Raw genomic sequence first — 18,519 nt, 5'->3', positions numbered from 1 at the left:
GTTTTTCTGTCTTCTCATTTTGCTTATCTTACTGTGTTTGGGGTCTCCTTTTTGCAAGCTGCAGATTCGTAGTTCCCGTTGTTTTTGGTGTCTGACCCCAGTGGCTAAGGTTGTTTCAGTAGGTTGTGTAGGCTTCCTGGTGGGGGGGACTAGTGCCTGTGTTCTGGTGGTTGAGGCTCGATCTTGTCTTTCTGGTGGACAGGTCCACGTCTGGTGGTGTGTTTTGGGGTGCCTATGGCCTTATTATGTTTTTAGGTAGCCTCTCTGCTAATGGGTGGGGTTGTGTTCCTGCCTTGCTAGTTGCTTGGCATAGAGTGACCAGCACTGTAGCTTGCTGGTCGCTGACTGAAGCTGGGTGCTGGTGTTGGGATGGAGATCTCTGGGAGATTTTCGCTGCTTGATATTATGTGGAGCTGGGAGGTCTCTTGTGGACCCGTGTCCTGAAGTTGGCTCTCCCACTGCAGAGGCACAGCACTGGCTCTTGGCTGCAGCACCAAGAGCCTTTCATCCACCCGGCTCAGAATAACAGGGAGAAAAAGTAGAAAGAAAGAATTAGTAGAAGAAAGAAAGAGAGAGAGAAAGAAAGGAAGAAGGGAAGAAAGGAAGGAAGGAAGGAAGAAAGAAAGGGAGGGAGGGAGGAAGGATGTAAAGAAAGAAGGAAAGAAAGGAGGGAGGGAGGGAGGAAGGAAGGAAAGAAAGAAAGAAAGACAGGAGGGAGGGAGGGAGGGAGGAAAGAAAAAGAAAGTGGAAAGAAGGGTGGGAGGGAGGGAGGGAGGAAAGAAAAAGAAAGTGGAAAGAAAGGTGGGAGGGAGGGAGGGAGGAAAGAAAAAGAAAGAAGGAAAGGAGGAGCGGAGGGAGGGAGGGAGGAAGGGAAGGTAGGAAAAAAAGAAAGAGCAGGTAAAGTAAAATAGAATAAAGTATGAAATATAGTAGCGTTATTAAAATTAGAAAGTAATTATTGAAAAAAAAAACGGACCGATAGAACCCTGGGACATATGGTGGAAGCAAAGCTATACAGAGAGAATCTTACACAGAAGATTACACATACACATTCACAAAAAGAGAGCAGGGGGAAAAATCAAAAATCTTGCTCTCCAAGTCCACCTCCTCAATTTGGGATAATTCGTTGTAAAAAGAGGAAAAGGATGAGAAGTCTGAAATCTTGCTAAGTCCACCTCCTTAATTTGGAATAATTCGTTGTAAAAAGAGGAAAAGGGGGGAAAGTCTTAAATCTTGTCCTCAAAGTCCACTTCCTCAATTTGGGATGATTCGCTGTCCATTCATGCACTCCACAGACGCAGGGCACATCAAATGGACCATGGAGCTTTAATCCGCTGCCTCCGAGGCTGCACACAGACATTTCCCTGTCTCTGCTCTCACAGCTCCCGGATCTCAGCCTTGGACCTGGCCCCGCCTCTGCGCGTAGGTCGCCGGAGGGCGTCCGTTCTTCGCTCAGACAGGACGGGTTTAAAGGAGCCGCTGATTCGGGGGCTCTGGCTCACTCAGGCAGAGGGGAGGGAGGGGCGCACATTGTGGGGCGGGCCTGCGGCAGCAGAGGCCGGCGTGACGTTGCAGCAGCCCGTGGCGCTCCGTGCGCTTTCCCGGGAAAGCCGTCCCCGGGTCTCGGGACCCCGGCAGTGGCGGGGTGCACAGGCCCCCCGGAAGGCGGGGCGGACAGTGACCCGCGCTCGCACACAGGCCCCGCGGCGGCGGCAGCGGGCGGCGGCGGCAGCGGTGGCAGCGGCAGCCCGCGCCCGTCTCCGAGGTCCGCGCCTTACCCGCGGCTCGCGCCTGTCTCTGGCGCTTCCCCAAGCAGCCCTCTTAATGCCCTCTCCTCGCGCACCAGGAAACAAAAGGGAAAGAAGTCTCTTGCCTCTTCAGCAGCTCCAGACCCTTTCCCCGGACTCCCTCTGGGCTAGCCGTGGTGCACTAACCCCTTCAGGCTCTCTTCCTGCGGCCAGCCCCAGTCCTCTCCCTGCGCTCCGACTGAAAGCTGATACCCGAGCCTCAGCTCCCAGCCCCGCCCACCACGGCGGCCTCTCGGGCTGGTGTGTGCCTGAGGGCACCGGTCCTCTGTGCCAGAATCTCTCCGCTTTGCCCTCCACACCCCTGTTGCTGTGCTCTCCTCCGCTACTCCGAAGATTTCCCCCTCCGCCACCTGCAGTCTCTGCCCGCGAAGGGGCTTCTAGTGTGTAGAAACCTTCCCTCCTTCACGGCTCCCTCCCACTGGTGCAGGTCCCGTCCCTATCCTATTGTCTCTGTTTATTCTTTTTTTCATTTGCCCTACCTAGGTATGTGGGGAGTTTCTTGCCTTTTGGGGGGTCTGAGGTCTTCTGTCAGCGTTCAGTAGGTGTTCTGTAGGAGTTATTCCACGTGTAGATGAATTTCTGATGTATCTGTGGGGAGGAGATCTCCGCGTCTTACTCTTCCGCCATCTTCCTCCGGGCCCCCTACTTTTTCTAACATTCAAAAACACTAGCCTTTTATCAATATAAAACTATTTTAAAAATCACAATTGAATCTTTTATATATAACTTAGAAAAACCATTTCACATACACTCATAACACTCAGGAAATTACAATCCAGAAAGGGAGAGTCTCCCTGAAACAGAAAGAAATTCTCTTTTGGTCACCTCTAATCCTTATATATAATCTTTATTTTATATCAGTTGCATAGAAGTATTTATCACAATCTGACAGGTAGATAAGAAAAAGAAAATTTTTTGCCTTCTAAAGCTCATCAAGTAAATTTAGTCAGTCTTCTTAGTATGTTTCTTTTGAACTTTATCTGAAGCATCAGCTATAGGTTTTGAGGTCGGTGAACCAGTACCACTGAGAGATGATTCTGTTTCACTTCTCTTTTCACATGACGAAAACCGCTGCTGCCAGCCAAACAGAATCCTAAACAATGTATCCTCAAAACAAGCAAAAGGCGTAACATCAGTCCCTGTAATCATCATGGTTATCTGAAAAAAAAAGTTCAATTTTGAATTTAAATACAAACGTTTTCTGTTTCCTAAAACTGAGAGGGGAAAGTGAAAAAGAAGAAAAGGTTCAAAACACTTATTTTTGAGGTGTAATTGACATATAACATTATACTAGTTTCAGGTGTACAAAATGATTCGATATCTGCATATATTATGAAATAACCACCACAATAAGTCTAGTTAACATCCGTCACCATTCACACACACAAAAATTTTTTTATGTGATGAGAATTTTTAAGATCTACTCTCTTAGCAACTTGCAAATATGCAATACAGTATTACAACAGTTACCATGCTATACGTTACAAACTGATGACTTATTTGTTTATAACTGGAAGTTTGAACTTTTTGACTCCTTTTAACCCATTTCACTGAGCCCACAACTCCACTTCTGGCAACCACTAATCTGTTCTCTGTATCTATGAGCTCGCGTTTTTTTAAATTTTAGATTCCACACAAAAATGAGATCATACTGAGAGTTATAAGATGGCAGAAGATTAAGACGCGGAGATCACCTTCCTCACCACGGATACACCAAAACTACAGCTACACGTGGAACAACTCCTACAGAACACCTACTGAATGCTGGCAGAAGACCCCAGACCTCCCAAAAGGCAAGAAACTCCCCACATACCTGGGTAGGGTAAAGCGGAGAGATTCCCGCACAGAGGATCGGTGCCGGGCGGCACTCACCAGCCCGAGAGGCTTGTCTGCTCGCCCACCAGGGCGGGCGGTGCTGGAAGCTGAGGCTCGGGCTTCGGTCAGAGCGAAGGGAGAGGACTGGGGCTGGCGGCGAGAACTCAGCCTGAAGGGGGCTAATGTGCCACAGCTAGCCGGCAGGGAGTCCAGGAAAACTCTGGAGCTGCCGAAGAGGCAAGAGACTTTTTCTTCCCTCTTGGTTTCCTGGTGCGCGAGGAGAGGGGATTAAGAGCGCTGCTTAAAGGGGCTCCACAGACGGGCGCGAGTCACGACTGAAAGCGCGGAGCCCAGAGACAGGCGTGGGACGCTGGGGCTGCTGCTGCCGCCGCCAAGAAGCCTGTGTGCGAGCGCAGGTCACTGTCCACACCGCCCTTCCGGGAGCCTGTGCAGCCCGCCACTGCCGGGGTCCCGGGATCCAGGGGCGGCTTCCCTGGGAGAACGCACGGCGCGCCTCGGGCTGGTGCAACGTCACGCCGACCTCTGCCGCTGCAGGCTCGCCCCGCACTCCATGCCCCTCCCTCCCGCCCGGCCTGAGTGAGCCAGAGTCCCCGAAGAGGCTGCTCCTTTAACCCTGTCCTGTCTGAGCGAAGAACAGACGCCCTCCGGTGACCTACACGCAGAGGCGGGGCCAAATCCAAAGCTGAGACCCAGGAGCTGTGAGAACAAAGAAGAGAAAGGGAAACCTCTCCCAGCAGCCTCAGAAGCAGCGGATTAAAGCTCCACAATCAACTTGATGTACCCTGCATCTGTGGAATACATGAATAGACAACAAATCATCCCAAATTGAGGAGCCAGGAGTCAGTGCTGTGCCTCTGAGGTGGGAGAGCCAACTTCAGGACACTGGTCCACAAGAGACCTCCCAGCTCCACATAATATCAAACGGCGAAAATCTTCCAGAGATCTCCATCTCAACACCAGCACCCAGCTTCACTCAACGACCAGCAAGCTACAGTGCTGGACACCCTATGCCAAACAACTAGCAAGACAGGAACACAACGCCACCCATTAGCAGAGAGGCGGCCTAAAATCATAAAAAGTCCGCAGACACCCCAAAACACACCACCAGACGTGGACCTGCCCACCAGAAAGACAAGATCCAGCCTCATCCACCAGAACACAGGCACTAGTCCCCTCCACCAGGAAGCCTACACAACCCACTAAACCAACCTTAGCCACTGGGGACAGACACCAAAAACAACGGGAACTACGCACCTGCAGCCTGCAAAAAGGAGACCCCAAACACAGTAACATAAGCAAAATGAGAAGACAGAAAAACACACAGCAGGAGAAGGAGCAAGATAAAAACCCACCAGACCTAACAAATGAAGAGGTAATAGGCAGTCTACCTGAAAAAGAATTCAGAATAATGATGGTAAAGATGATCCAAGATTCTATTTCCAAGATCCAAAATCTTGGAAATAGAATAGACAAAATGCAAGAAACAGTTAACAAGGACCTAGAAGAACTAAAGATGAATCAAGCATCGATTAAAAACACAATAAATGAAATAAAAAATACTCTAGATGGGATCAATAGCAGAATAACTGAGGCAGAAGAATGGATAAGTGAGGTGGAAGATAAAATAGTGGAAATAACTGCTGCAGAGCAAAATAAAGAAAAAAGAATGAAAAGAACAGAGGACAGTCTCAGAGACCTCTGGGACAACATTAAACGCACCAACATTCGAATTATAGGGGTTCCAGAAGAAGAAGAGAAAAAGAAAGGGACTGAGAAAATATTTGAAGAGATTATAGTTGAAAACTTCCCTAATATGGAAAGGAAATAGTTAATCAAGTCCAGGAGGCACAGAGAGTCCCATACAGAATAAATCCAAGGAGAAATACGCCAAGACACATATTAATCAAACTGTCAAAAATTAAACACAAAGAAATCATATTAAAAGCAGCAAGGCAAAAACAACAAATAACACACAAGGGAATCCCCATCAGGATAACAGCTGATCTCTCAGCAGAAATTCTACAAGCCAGAAGGGAGTGGTAGGACATAATTAAAGTGATGAAAGAGAAAAACCTGCAACCAAGATTACTCTACCCAGCAAGGATCTCATTCAGATTTGATGGAGAAATTAAAACGTTTACAGACAAGCAAAAGCTGAGAGAGTTCAGCACCACCAAACCAGCTTTACAACAAATGCTAAAGGAACTTCTCTAGGCAAGAAACACAACGAAGGAAAAGACCTACAATAACGAACCCAAAACAATTAAGAAATGGGAATAGGAACATACATATCGATAATTACCTTAAATGTAAATGGACTAAATGCTCCCACCAAAAGACACAGATTGGCTGAATGGATACAAAAACAAGACCCATATAGATGCTGTCTACAAGAGACCCACTTCAGACCTAGAGAAACATACAGATTGAAAGTAAGGGGATGGAAAAAGATATTCCATGCAAATGGAAACCAAAAGAAAGCTGGAGTAGCAATTCTCATATCAGACAAAATAGACTTTAAAATAAAGACTACTAGAAGAGACAAAGAAGGACACTACATAATGATCAAGGGATCAATCCAAGAAGAAGATATAACAATTGTAAATATTTATGCACCAAACATAGGAGCACCTCAATACATAAGGCAAATACTAACAGCCATAAAAGGAGAAATCGACAGTAACACACTCATAGTAGGGGACTTTAACACCCCACTTTCACCAATGGACAGATCTTCCAAAATGAAAATAAATAAGGAAACACAAGCTTTAAATGATACATTAAACAAGATGGACTTAATTGATATTTATAGGACATTCCATCCAAAAACAACAGAATACACATTTTGCTCATGGAACATTCTCCAGGATAGATCATATCTTGGGTCACAAATCAAGCCTTGGTAAATTTAAGAAAATTGAAATTGTATCAAGTATCTTTTCTGACCACAATGCTATGAGACTAGATATCAATTACAGGAAAAGAGCTGTAAAAAATACAAACACATGGAGGCTAAACAATACACTACTTAATAACGAAGTGATAACTGAAGAAATCAAAGAGGAAATTAAAAAATACCTAGAAACAAATGACAATGGAGATACGACGACCCAAAATCTATGGGATGCAGCAAAAGCAGTTCTAAGAGGGAAGTTTATAGCAATACAATCCCACCTTAAGAAACAGGAAACATCTCGAATAAACAACCTAACCTTACACCTAAAGCAATTAGAGAAAGAAGAACAAAAACATCCCAAAGTTAGCAGAAGGAAAGAAATCATAAAAATCAGATGAGAAATAAATGAAAAAGAAATGAAGGAAACGATAGCAAAGATCAATAAAACTAAAAGCTGGTTCTTTGAGAAGATAAACAAAATTGATAAACCATTAGCCAGACTCATCAAGAAAAGAAGGGAGAAGACTCAAATCAATAGAATTAGAAATGAAAAAGGAGAAGTAACAACTGACACTGCAGAAATACAAAAGATCATGAGAGATTACTATAAGCAACTCTATGCCCATAAAATGGACAACCTGGAAGAGATGGACAAATTCTTAGAAATGCACAACCTGCCAAGACTGACTCAGGAAGAAATAGAAAATATGAATAGACCAATCACAAGCACTGAAATTGAAACTGTGATTAAAAATCTTCCATCAAACAAAAGCCCAGGACCAGATGGCTTCACAGGCAAATTCTATCAAACATTTAGAGAAGAGCTAACACCCATCCTTCTCAAACTCTTCCAAACAATATCAGAGGAAGGAACACTCCCAAACTCATTCTACGAGGCCACCATCACCTTGATACCAAAACCAGGCAAGGATGTCACAAAGAAAGAAAACTACAGGCCAATATCACTGATAAACATAGATGCAAAAATCCTCAACAAAATACTAGCAAACAGAATCCAACAGCACATTAAAAGGATCATACACCATGATCAAGTGGGGTTTATTCCAGGAATGCAAGGATTCTTCAATATACGCAAATCAATCAATGTGATACACCATATTAACAAGTGGAAGGAGAAAAACCATATGATCATCTCAATAGATGCAGAGAAAACTTTCGACAAAATTCAACACCCATTTATGATAAAAACCCTGCAGAAAGTAGGCATAGAGGGAACTTTCCTCAACATAATAAAGGCCATATATGACAAACCCACAGCCAACATTGTCCTCAATGGTGAAAAACTGAAACCATTTCCACTAAGATCAGGAACAAGACTGCCCACTCTCACCACTCTTATTCAACCTAGTTTTGGAAGTTTTAGCCACAGCAATCAGAGAAGAAAAGGAAATAAAAGGAATCCAAATTGGAAAAGAAGAAGTAAAGCTGTCACTGTTTGCAGATGACATGATACTATACATAGAGAATCCTAAAGATGCTACCGAAAAACTACTAGAGCTAATCAATGAATTTGGTAAACCAGCAGGATACAAAATTAATGCACAGAAATCTCTGGCATTCCTGTACACTAATGATGAAAAATCTGAAAATGAAATCAAGAAAACACTCCCATTTACCATTGCAAGAAAAAGAATAAAATATCTAGGAATAAACCTACCTAAGGAGACAAAAGACCTGTATGCAGAAAATTATAAGAAACTGATGAAAGAAATTAAAGATGATACAAATAGATGGAGAGATATACCATGCTCCTGGATTGGAAGAATCAATATGATGAAAATGACTCTACTACCCAAAGCAATCTACAGATTCAATGCAATCCCTATCAAACTACCACTGTCATTTTTCACAGAACTAGAACAAAACATTTCAAAATCTGTTTGGAAAAACAAAAGACCCTGAATGGCCAAAGCAATCTTGAGAACGAAAAATGGAGCTGGAGGAATCAGGCACCCTGACTTCAGACTATACTACAAAGCTACAGTAATCAAGACAGTGTGGTACTGGCACAAAAACAGAAAGATAGATCAATGGAACAGGATAGAAAGCCCAGAGATAAACCCACGCACATATGGTCAACTTATCTTTGATAAAGGAGGCAGGAATGTACAGTGGAGAAAGGACAGCCTCTTCAATAAGTGGTGCTGGGAAAACTGGACAGGGACATGTAAAAGCTTGAGATTAGATCATTCCCTAACACCATACACAAAAATAAACTCAAAATGGATTAAAGACCTAAATGTAAGGCCAGAAACTATCACACTCTCAGAGGAAAACATAGGCAGAACACTCTATGACATAAATCACAGCAAGATCCTTTTGGACCCACCTCCTAGGGAAATGGAAATAAAAACAAAGATAAACAAATGGGACCTAATGAAACTTCAAAGCTTTTGCACAGCAAAGGAAACCATAAACAAGACCAAAAGACAACCCTCAGAATGGGAGAAAATATTTGCAAATGAAGCAACTGACAAAGGATTAATCTCCAAAATTTATAAACAGCTCATGCAGCTCAATAGCAAAAAAACAAACAACCCAATCCAAAAATGGACAGAAGACTTAAATAGGCATTTCTCCAAAGAAGATATACAGACTGCCAACAAACACATGAAAGAATGCTCAACCTCATTCATCATTAGAGAAATGCAAATCAAAACTACAATGAGATATCATCTCACACCAGTCAGAATGGCCATCATCAAGAAATCTAGAAACAATAAATGCTGGAGAGGGTGTGGAGAAAAGGGAACACTCTTGCACTGCTGGTGGGAATGTGAATTGGTACAGCCACTATGGAGAACAGTATGGAGGTTCCTTAAAAAACTACAAATAGAACTACCATATGACCCAGCAATCCCACTACTAGGCATATACCCTGAGAAAACCATAATTCAAAAAGAGACATGTACCAAAATGTTCATTGCAGCTCTATTCACAATAGCCCGGAGCTGGAAACAACCTAAGTGTCCATCAGCGGATGAATGGATAAAGAAGATGTGGCACATATATACAATGGAATATTACTCAGCCATAAAAAGAAACGAAACTGAGCTATTTGTAATGAGGTGGATAGACCTAGAGTCTGTCATACAGAGTGAAGTAAGTCAGAAAGAGAAAGACAAATACCGTATGCTAACACATATATATGGAATTTTAAAAAAATGTCATGAAGAACCTAGGGGTAAAACGGGAATAAAGACACAGACCTACTTGAGAATGGACTTGAGGATATGGGGATGGGGAAGGGTAAGCTGCGACAAAGCGAAAGAGAGGCATGGACATATATACACTACCAAACGTAAGGTAGATAGATAGTGGGAAGCAGCCGCAGAGCACAGGGAGATCAGCTCGGTGCTTTGTGACCGCCTGGGGGGGGTGGGATGGGGAGGGTGGGAGGGAGGGAGATGCATGAGGGAAGGGATGTGGGAACAGATGTATATGTATGACTGATTCACTTTGTTATAAAGCAGAAACTAATATAAATAAATAAATAAATAAATAAATAACAACAACAACAAAAAAGATGATACAAATAGCTAGGGAGATATATACCATGTTCTTGGATTGGAAGAATCAACATTGTAAAAATGACTCTACTACCCAAAGCAATCTACAGATTCAATGCAATCCCTGTCAAACTACCTGTGGCATTTTTCACAGAACTAGAACAAAACATTTCACAATCTGTATGGAAACACAAAAGACCCCGAATAGCCAAAGTGATCTTGAGAAAGAAAACGGAGCTGGAGGAATCAGGCTCCCTGACTTCAGACTATACTACAAAGCTACAGTAATCAAGACAGTATGGTACTGACACAAAAACAGATATATACATCAATGGAACAGGATAGAAAGCCCAGAGCTAAACCCACGCACATATGGTCACCTTATCTTTGATAAAGGAGGCAAGAATATACTGTGGAGAAAAGACAGCCTCTTCAATAAGTGGTGCTGGGAAAACTGGACAGCTCCGTGTAGAAGAATGAAATTAAAACACTCCCTAACACCATACACAAAAATAAACTCAAAATGGATTAAAGACCTAAACGTAAGGCCAGACACCATCAAACTCTTAGAGGAAAACATAGGCACAACACTCTACAACATAAATCACAGCAAGATCCTTTGGACCCACCTCCTAGAAAAATGGAAATAAAAACAAAAATAAACAAATGGGACCTAATGAAACTTAAAAGCTTGTGTACAGCAAAGGAAACCATAAACAAGACCAAAAGACAATGCTAAGAATGGGAGAAACTATTTGCAAATGAAGCAACTGACAAAGGACTAATCTCCAAAATTTATAAGCAGCTCATGCAGCTCAATAACAAAAAAACAAACAACTCAATCCAAAAATGGGCAGAAGACCCCAATAGACATTTCTCCAAAGAAGATATACAGATTGCCAACAAACACATGAAAGAATGCTCAATATCATTCATCATTAGAGAAATGCAAATCAAAACTACAATGAGATATCATCTCACTCCGGTCAGAATGGCCATCATCAAAAAATCTACAAACAATAAATGATGGAGAGGGTGTGGAGAAAAGGGAACCCTCTTGCACTCTTGGTGGGATAGTCAATTGATACAGCCACGCTGGAGAACAGTATGGAGGTTCCTTAAATAACTAAACATAGAACTACCATACGACCCAGCAATCCCACTTCTGGGCATATACCTTGAGAAAACCATAATTCAAAAAAGAGTCATGTACCACAATGTTCATTGCAGCTCTATTTACAATAGCCAGGACATGGAAGCAACCTAAGTGTCCATCAACAGATGAATGGATAAAGAAGATGTGGCACATATATATACAATGGAATATTACTCAGCCATAAAAAGGAACAAAACTGAGTTATTTGTAGTGAGGTGGATGGACGTAGAGACTGTCATACAGAGTGAAGTCAGAAAGAGAAAAACAAATACCATATGCTAACCCATATACATGGAATCAAAAAAAAAAAAAGAAAGAAAGAAAATGGTCAGAAGGACCTAGGGGCACGACGGGAATAAAGATGCAGACCTACTAGAGAATGGACTTAAGGATACAGGGAGGGGGAAGGGTAAGCTGGGACAAAGTGAGACAGAGGCATGGACATATATACACTACCAAACGTAAAACAGAGAGCTAGTGGGAAGCAGCCGCATAGCACGGTGATCAGCTCGGTGCTTTGTGACCAGCTAGAGGGGTGGGATAGGGAGGGTGGGAGGAAGGGCGATGCAAGAGGGAAGAGATATGGGGACATATGTATATGTATAACTGATTCACTTTGTTATAAAGCAGAAACTAGCACACCATTGTAAAGCAATTATACTCTAATAAAAATGTTACCAAAAAAAACAGCTAAAAATAGAGCTACCATATATGATCCTGCCATCCCACTCCAGGGCATATATCCAGAGAAAACCATAATTTGAAAAGATACATGCACCCCAATGTTCACTGCAGCACTATTTACAGTAGCCAAGACATGGAAGCAACCTAAATGTCCATCAACAGATGAATGAATAAAGAAGATGTGGTATGTGTGTGTGTATACACACACACACACACACACACAATATAATATTATTCAGCCATAAAAAAGAATGAAATAATGCCATTTGAAGCAACATGGATGGACCTAGAGATTAATATATTAAGTGAAACAAGACAAAGACAAATATCACATGACATCGCTCGTATGTGGAATCTAAAAAAAAAAATGATACAAATGCACTTATATACAAAACAGAAACAGACCCACTTCTTTGTATCATTTTCAAATTTCTTCATCATTGTTATAAGAGTCTTTCACCTGCTTGGTTAAGTTATTCTTAGGTATTTTGTTCTTTTTGATGAGATTTTAAATGGGATTGATTTCTTACTTTCTCTTTCTGATAGTTCATTATTAGAGTACAGAAAAGCAATAGATTTCTGTATATTAAGCTTGTATCATGCAACATAAGCTTTCCATGTGACCCAACAATTCCACTCCTATTTATCCAAGAGAAATGAAAATATATGTGTACACAAAGTAAACATGTCTATAGCAGCTTTATGCATAATAACCATATTCAAATAATCAAAAGCTGGAAATAATCCAAAATCCATTAACAGGTAGTTACATAAACAAATTGTGGTATATAATGTTACTCAGCAATAAAAAGGAATATGCGACAACATGGATAAATCTCAAAAACATACTGAGCAAAAGAAGCCAGACAGAAAAAATATATACTATATGATCCCACTTACATGGAAATGGGTGGTCCACCCTGGGGACATGGGTGGTGATTGGGATTTACCTGATTAGAAAACAAGGAACTTCTTCAAGTAATGGAAATATTCCATATCTTGGTTGTGGTGGTGGTTACATAGGTACACAAATTTGCTGAAACTCTAGAATGACTATATTTTATTATATGCAAATTATACTTCAGTAAAGTTGATTTTTTGGTTAATTTGAAAGGAGCTCATTCCTAAGTTTTTAGTAAATGAATATTAAATGCTAAAACATTTTTTAAGAGATCCTGATGAAGCTGGGTTCTGTATTACACCTTGGGAGACTGATGTAGGTTATACCTAGAAACGGAATTACTAGTTCACAAGATACATAAATCTTTTTTTTATATATAAATTTATTTATTTATTTTTGGCTGAGCTGGGTCTTCGTTGCTGTGCACAAGCTTTCTCTAGTTACGGAGAGCAGGGGCTACTCTTTCGTTGCGGTGCACGGGCTTTTCACTGTGGTGGCTTCTCTTGTTGTGGAGCACGGGCTCTAGGCGCATGGGCTTCAGTAGTTGTGGCACGCGGGCGCAGTAGTTGTGGCTCACGGGCTCTAGAGCGCAGGCTCAGTAGCTGTGGAGCATGGGCTTAGTTGCTCCACGGCATGTGGAATCTTCCTGGACCAGGGCTCGAACCCGTCTCCCCTGCACTGGCAGGTGGATTCTTAACCACTGAGCCACCAGGGAAGTCCAAGATACATAAATCTTCAACTTTATCAGATATTGCCAAATTCCCCTCCCAAGTTGTTTTTGTTTAGACTCTAAATCCCTTTAAAGTAGTTTATACTCCTCATCTTTACTTCCTCTTTTTCATCTCAGTCTATCAAAAACTTTTTTCCATTCTCTAACAGTCCATTTGAAACTACTTTTACCAAGGTCTCCAAATACCTCAATTTCAAAATCCAACAGCCTCTTTTCGGTTTTAATCATTCTTGACCACTCAAGTCTCCCTTTGCTTTATTTATTTCACAATAACTTCTTACACTGAGGAGCCAAAAGATATTCCATGATTCTGAAACTTTTCTCAAATCATCTCCGATGGGAGAGACTGACGTTAGGTGCAGCTAAACTAACTGGAATCCTCAGGCAGGGTGTTAGGAGGAAGATAGGCAGGCATGGGGCGGGGAGGAGACTTCAATGTCTACATGGGATGGTGCCACAAGTCCATAGCTAGGCTGCACATTTCAACAGTGAGAATACCTGAGTTTTACCACAGAGCAGCTTCTAGTGGGTGAGATGACAACCGAGATACTAGAGGTCGAGCAATACTGGTGGCACTTACTTTCTGTTACTATTTTTATACTTGTATTATAGATACCTGTGCCCTTGTCTTACTTGTGGGAGATATTCTCTTTGAAAAGAGAAATCATATTTATTAGCATCTCTGTATATGTCAAAACACTGGATTATTATCCAAAACAAACACACAATGCAAATTTCCTAACTATATAAATAATACAAGAAAAGCAAGGTAAAGAAAAATAATTAGTGCCAAATTTTTCTCTGTATATTCTGTCAATTCATTATTTTATACCTAAGAAACGAAAAACTGTAGTAGCTACTCAAACAAATCACAAGCTATTTAAAAATCAGTATAAATCTAAAGGGAATCTGGGCAAAAGGATGAGCTAAAAATGAATATATGTTTAGAAGTTGGTGAATATTTAGTAAAATGTTGGGGAATATTATTCTAAATTATTAGAATATTATTAGAATATTATTCTAAAATGTTAGGGGAATAATATTCTAATAAGGAAGATTTAAGGAATACTATGAGAAAAGTTCAATACTGTATGTTATTCTACTTTAAAATATCTTTTTATTATCACTTTGTGATATGGTATTTAAGTTTAGGTGCTATAATAAACAACTATATGTCTGGCAGTAATTGTAAGAAAAGCTATCATTTTTATTCCACAAATTAGGCCTTCAACAAAAACTGATCCTTGCAATTCAAAAAATTTAACAGATACCAGTACCAGTTAATCTAACTAAACCCACAATACACATTCATTTTCTTTAAAGATTAAAGTTAGAAACTCTCAAAAGTTATATAGCTCCCAACACTACTTCATGATAAAAACACTCAACAAACGAGGAGGAGAAGAGAACTAACTTACTCAATCTGATAAAGGGCATCTATAAAACATCCTCAGCTAATATCATACTTGTTAGTGAAAGACTGAATGCTTTCTCCCTAGGATCAAAAAGAAGATAAGGATGTTCATTCTCTCTGTTTCTATTCAACACTGTACTGGAAGTTCTAGACAGGGCAACTGGGCAAGAAAATGAGATAAAAGACATGGAGATTGAAAAGGAAGAAGGAAAATTATTTCTATGTGCAAATGACATGATCTTGTAGAAAACCCTAAGGAATCCATTTAAAAAAAAACACTATTAGAGCTAATAAATAAGTTCAGCTAGGTTACAATACACAAAATCATATAAAAAATCAATTTCATTTCTACACATTTTCAAGGTACAATCTGAAAATAAAACAGTTAAAAAACAATCTCGGGCTTCCCTGGTGGCGCAGTGGTTGAGAGTCTGCCTGCTAACGCAGGGGACACGGGTTCGGGCCCTGGTCCGGGAGGATCCCACATGCTGCAGAGCAACTAAGCCCGTGAGCCACGGCTACTGGGCCTGTGCGTCTGGAGCCTGTGCTCCGCAACGGGAGGGGCCGCAATAGTGAGAGGTCCGTGCACTGCGATGAAGAGTGGCCCCCACTTGCCACAACTAGAGAAAGCCCTCGCACGGAAATGAAGACCCAACACAGCCCTAAATAAATAAATAAATAAACAAACAAATAAATAAAAAGAATCCACTCTCTTCTCCTAAGCCAGACATTAAATAGGATTGCAATAACACTCTAAAAAAAAAAAAAAAACAATCTCATTTACTACAGCATCAGAAAGAACAAAATACTTAGGAATAAAGTTAACAACAGAAGTGTAAGGCTTATATACTGAAAACATAATTGAAAACAATTAAAGAAGACCTAAATAAATTTTTAAAATCTATGTTGATGGATTATAAGACTTAACATTATTAAGATGACAGTACTCCCCAAACTGATTTGCAGATTCAATGTAATCCCTATGAAAACATAAGCTGGCCTTCTTTGCAGAAATTGTCAAGTTAATTCTAAAATTCATACGGAAATTCAAGTGACCTAGAGTGGTCAAAACAATCCTGAGAAAGAAGAACAAACCTGGAAGACTCACAGTTCCCAATTTCAAAACTTACTGCAAAGCTGAAATAAGTAAGATAACATGGTACAAGCATAAAAATAGGCATAGAGATGAATGGAATAAAAGTGAGAGTCCAGGGGCTTCCCTGGTGGCGCAGTGGTTGAGAGTCCACCTGCCGACGCAGGGAACACGGGTTCACACCCCGGTCCAGGAGGATGCCACATGCCGCGAAGCGGCTGGGCCCGTGAGCCATGGCTGCTGAGCCTGCACGTCCGGAGCCTGTGCTCCGCAATGGGAGAGGCCACAACAGTGAGAGGCCCACGTACCACACACACACACACACACACACACAAAAGTGAGAGTCCAGAAATAAACTCTTACATTTACAGTAAACTGATTTTCTACAAGGGTGCCAATACAATTCAATGAGGGAAAGAACAGTCTTTTCAATAAATGGTGCTTGAACAACTAGATATCCCATACACAAAAATTAACTCAAAACAGATCACAGAGCTAAATATAAGAGATAAAACTATAAATCTCTTAGAAGAAAACATAGAGGTAAATCTTTTTGACCTTAGATTTGGCAATGGGTTCTTAGATATGACACCAGAAACATACACAACAAAAGAGGAAATATGCAAATTGGACTTTATCAAAATTTTAAAATTTTGTGCTTCCAAGGACACTATGAAGAAAGTGAAAAGACAACTCACAGAATAGGAGAAAACATTTACAAACTAGAAATCTAATAAGGGTCCAGTATCCAGAATACATAAAGAAATCTTACAACTCAACATTAAAAAGACAAAAGTCATGATTAAAAAAGGGCAAATGATATGAATAAATATTTTTCCAAAGAAAACATACAAATGGCCAAGAAGCACATAAAAAATGCTCGACATCACTAGTCATCAGGGAAATATAAATCAAAATCACAATGAACTGCTTCTTCACACCCTCTAGGATGGCTATAAAAAAGATAAGCATTGGTTAAGCATGTGGTGAAATGAGAACTCTCACATACATTGCTGGTGGGAATGTAAAATGATGAAGCCACTTTGGAAAACAGTCCGTTAGTTCCTCAAAAGATTAAATGTTGGGCCTCCCTGGTGGCGCAGTGGTTGAGAGTCCGCCTGCCGATGCAGGGGATACGGGTTCGTGCCCCGGTCTGGGAGGATCCCACATGCCGCGGAGCGGCTGGGCCCGTGAGCCATGACCGCTGGGCCTGCGCGTCCAGAGCCTGTGCTCCGCAACGGGAGAGGCCACAGCAGTGAGAGGCCCGCGTACCGCAAAAAGAAAAAAAAAAAAAAAAGATTAAATGTTGAATTACTATATGATTTAATAATTCCATTCCTACATGATATACCCAAGAGGAATGTAATATATGTCCACACAATAACGTGTACCTGAATGTTCATAGCTCATTATTCATATTAGCCAAAAGGTAAAACAGCCCAAAGTCCATCAACTGAAAGAGAAATAAAATGTGGTATACCCATACAATGGAATATTATTTGGCAATTAAAAGGAATAACGTACTGATACATACTACAACATGGATGAACATCAAAAACATCATGCAAGTGAAAGAAACCAGTCACAGGCCACGTATTGCATGATTCCACTTACATGAAATGTCAGAATAGGCAAATTTATAGACAGAAAGTAGATCAGTGGTCGTCTACAGTTGAGGGGATTCAGGGAAAATGTGAAGTGACTGCTAACAGGTATGAGGTTTATTTGGGGTGATGAAAATGTTCTAATATCAATTGTGGTAACAGCTGCACATCTCTGTGAATATACTAAAGACCACTGAATTGTACACTTTCAATGGATGAACTGTATGGTATGTAAAATATATCTCAGTAAAAATGTTACAAAAAAATGCAGCTCAAAAGTTGATGACTGTTAGAAGAAGGCACATATGAAGAAATTTTGCCTCAGATATCTGAAGTACAACAACCACAGATCACCTCCACTGTAGAGACTACTGGAATAAAAATAAATGATCCCTACAGTGATTTGGTTCTTTCTAAAATATTAACTTATATAATATATATTGTTTTCCTTCTAAGCATCTCATAGGTAAGTTTTTTTTTTTTTTTTTGTTTTGCGGTACGCGGGCCTCTCACTGCTGTGGCCTCTCCCATTGCGGAGCACAGGCTCCGGATGCGCCGGCTCAGCAGCCATGGCTCACGGGCCCAGCCGCTCCGCGGCATGTGGGATCTTCCCGGACCGGGGCGCGAACCCGTGTCCCCTGCATCGGCAGGCGGACTCTCAGCCACTGTGCCACCAGGGAAGCCCCCTCATAGGTAAGTTTTTAGCCAAAAATATCTAGGCTGAGATACAGACATCTATAAAATTTCTCTAGGCTTAAATAATAATATTTTAAAATCAATTGTCTACTCATGAATAGTGAATATATAAAAATTGTAGGAAGAATAATAATCAGAATTAGTCTCATCATACAGCTGAAATAAAATTCA

At 41.1% G+C, this 18,519-nt stretch overlaps 1 protein-coding gene across 1 annotated transcript in view; it reads right to left on the bottom strand.

The window, feature by feature from the left end:
- Nucleotides 1-2,564: 2,564 nt before the first annotated feature.
- Nucleotides 2,565-18,519, bottom strand: part of LOC308619537 (trimeric intracellular cation channel type B-like) — a 289,391-nt gene continuing 273,436 nt past the window's right edge. The window contains exon 8 of the mRNA XM_081238437.1: nt 2,565-2,966. Within this exon, the coding sequence (XP_081094563.1) occupies nt 2,751-2,966 (216 nt within the window). The 3' untranslated portion in view covers nt 2,565-2,750. The remainder of the gene's footprint in view (nt 2,967-18,519) is intronic.

This window comes from Mesoplodon bidens (assembly GCF_964165515.1).
Source record: "Mesoplodon bidens genome assembly, chromosome: 6".
Classification (NCBI taxonomy): domain Eukaryota; kingdom Metazoa; phylum Chordata; class Mammalia; order Artiodactyla; family Ziphiidae; genus Mesoplodon; species Mesoplodon bidens.
Note: the sequence above shows the minus strand (reverse complement) of the source record. Positions and strands in the feature narration are given on the sequence as shown.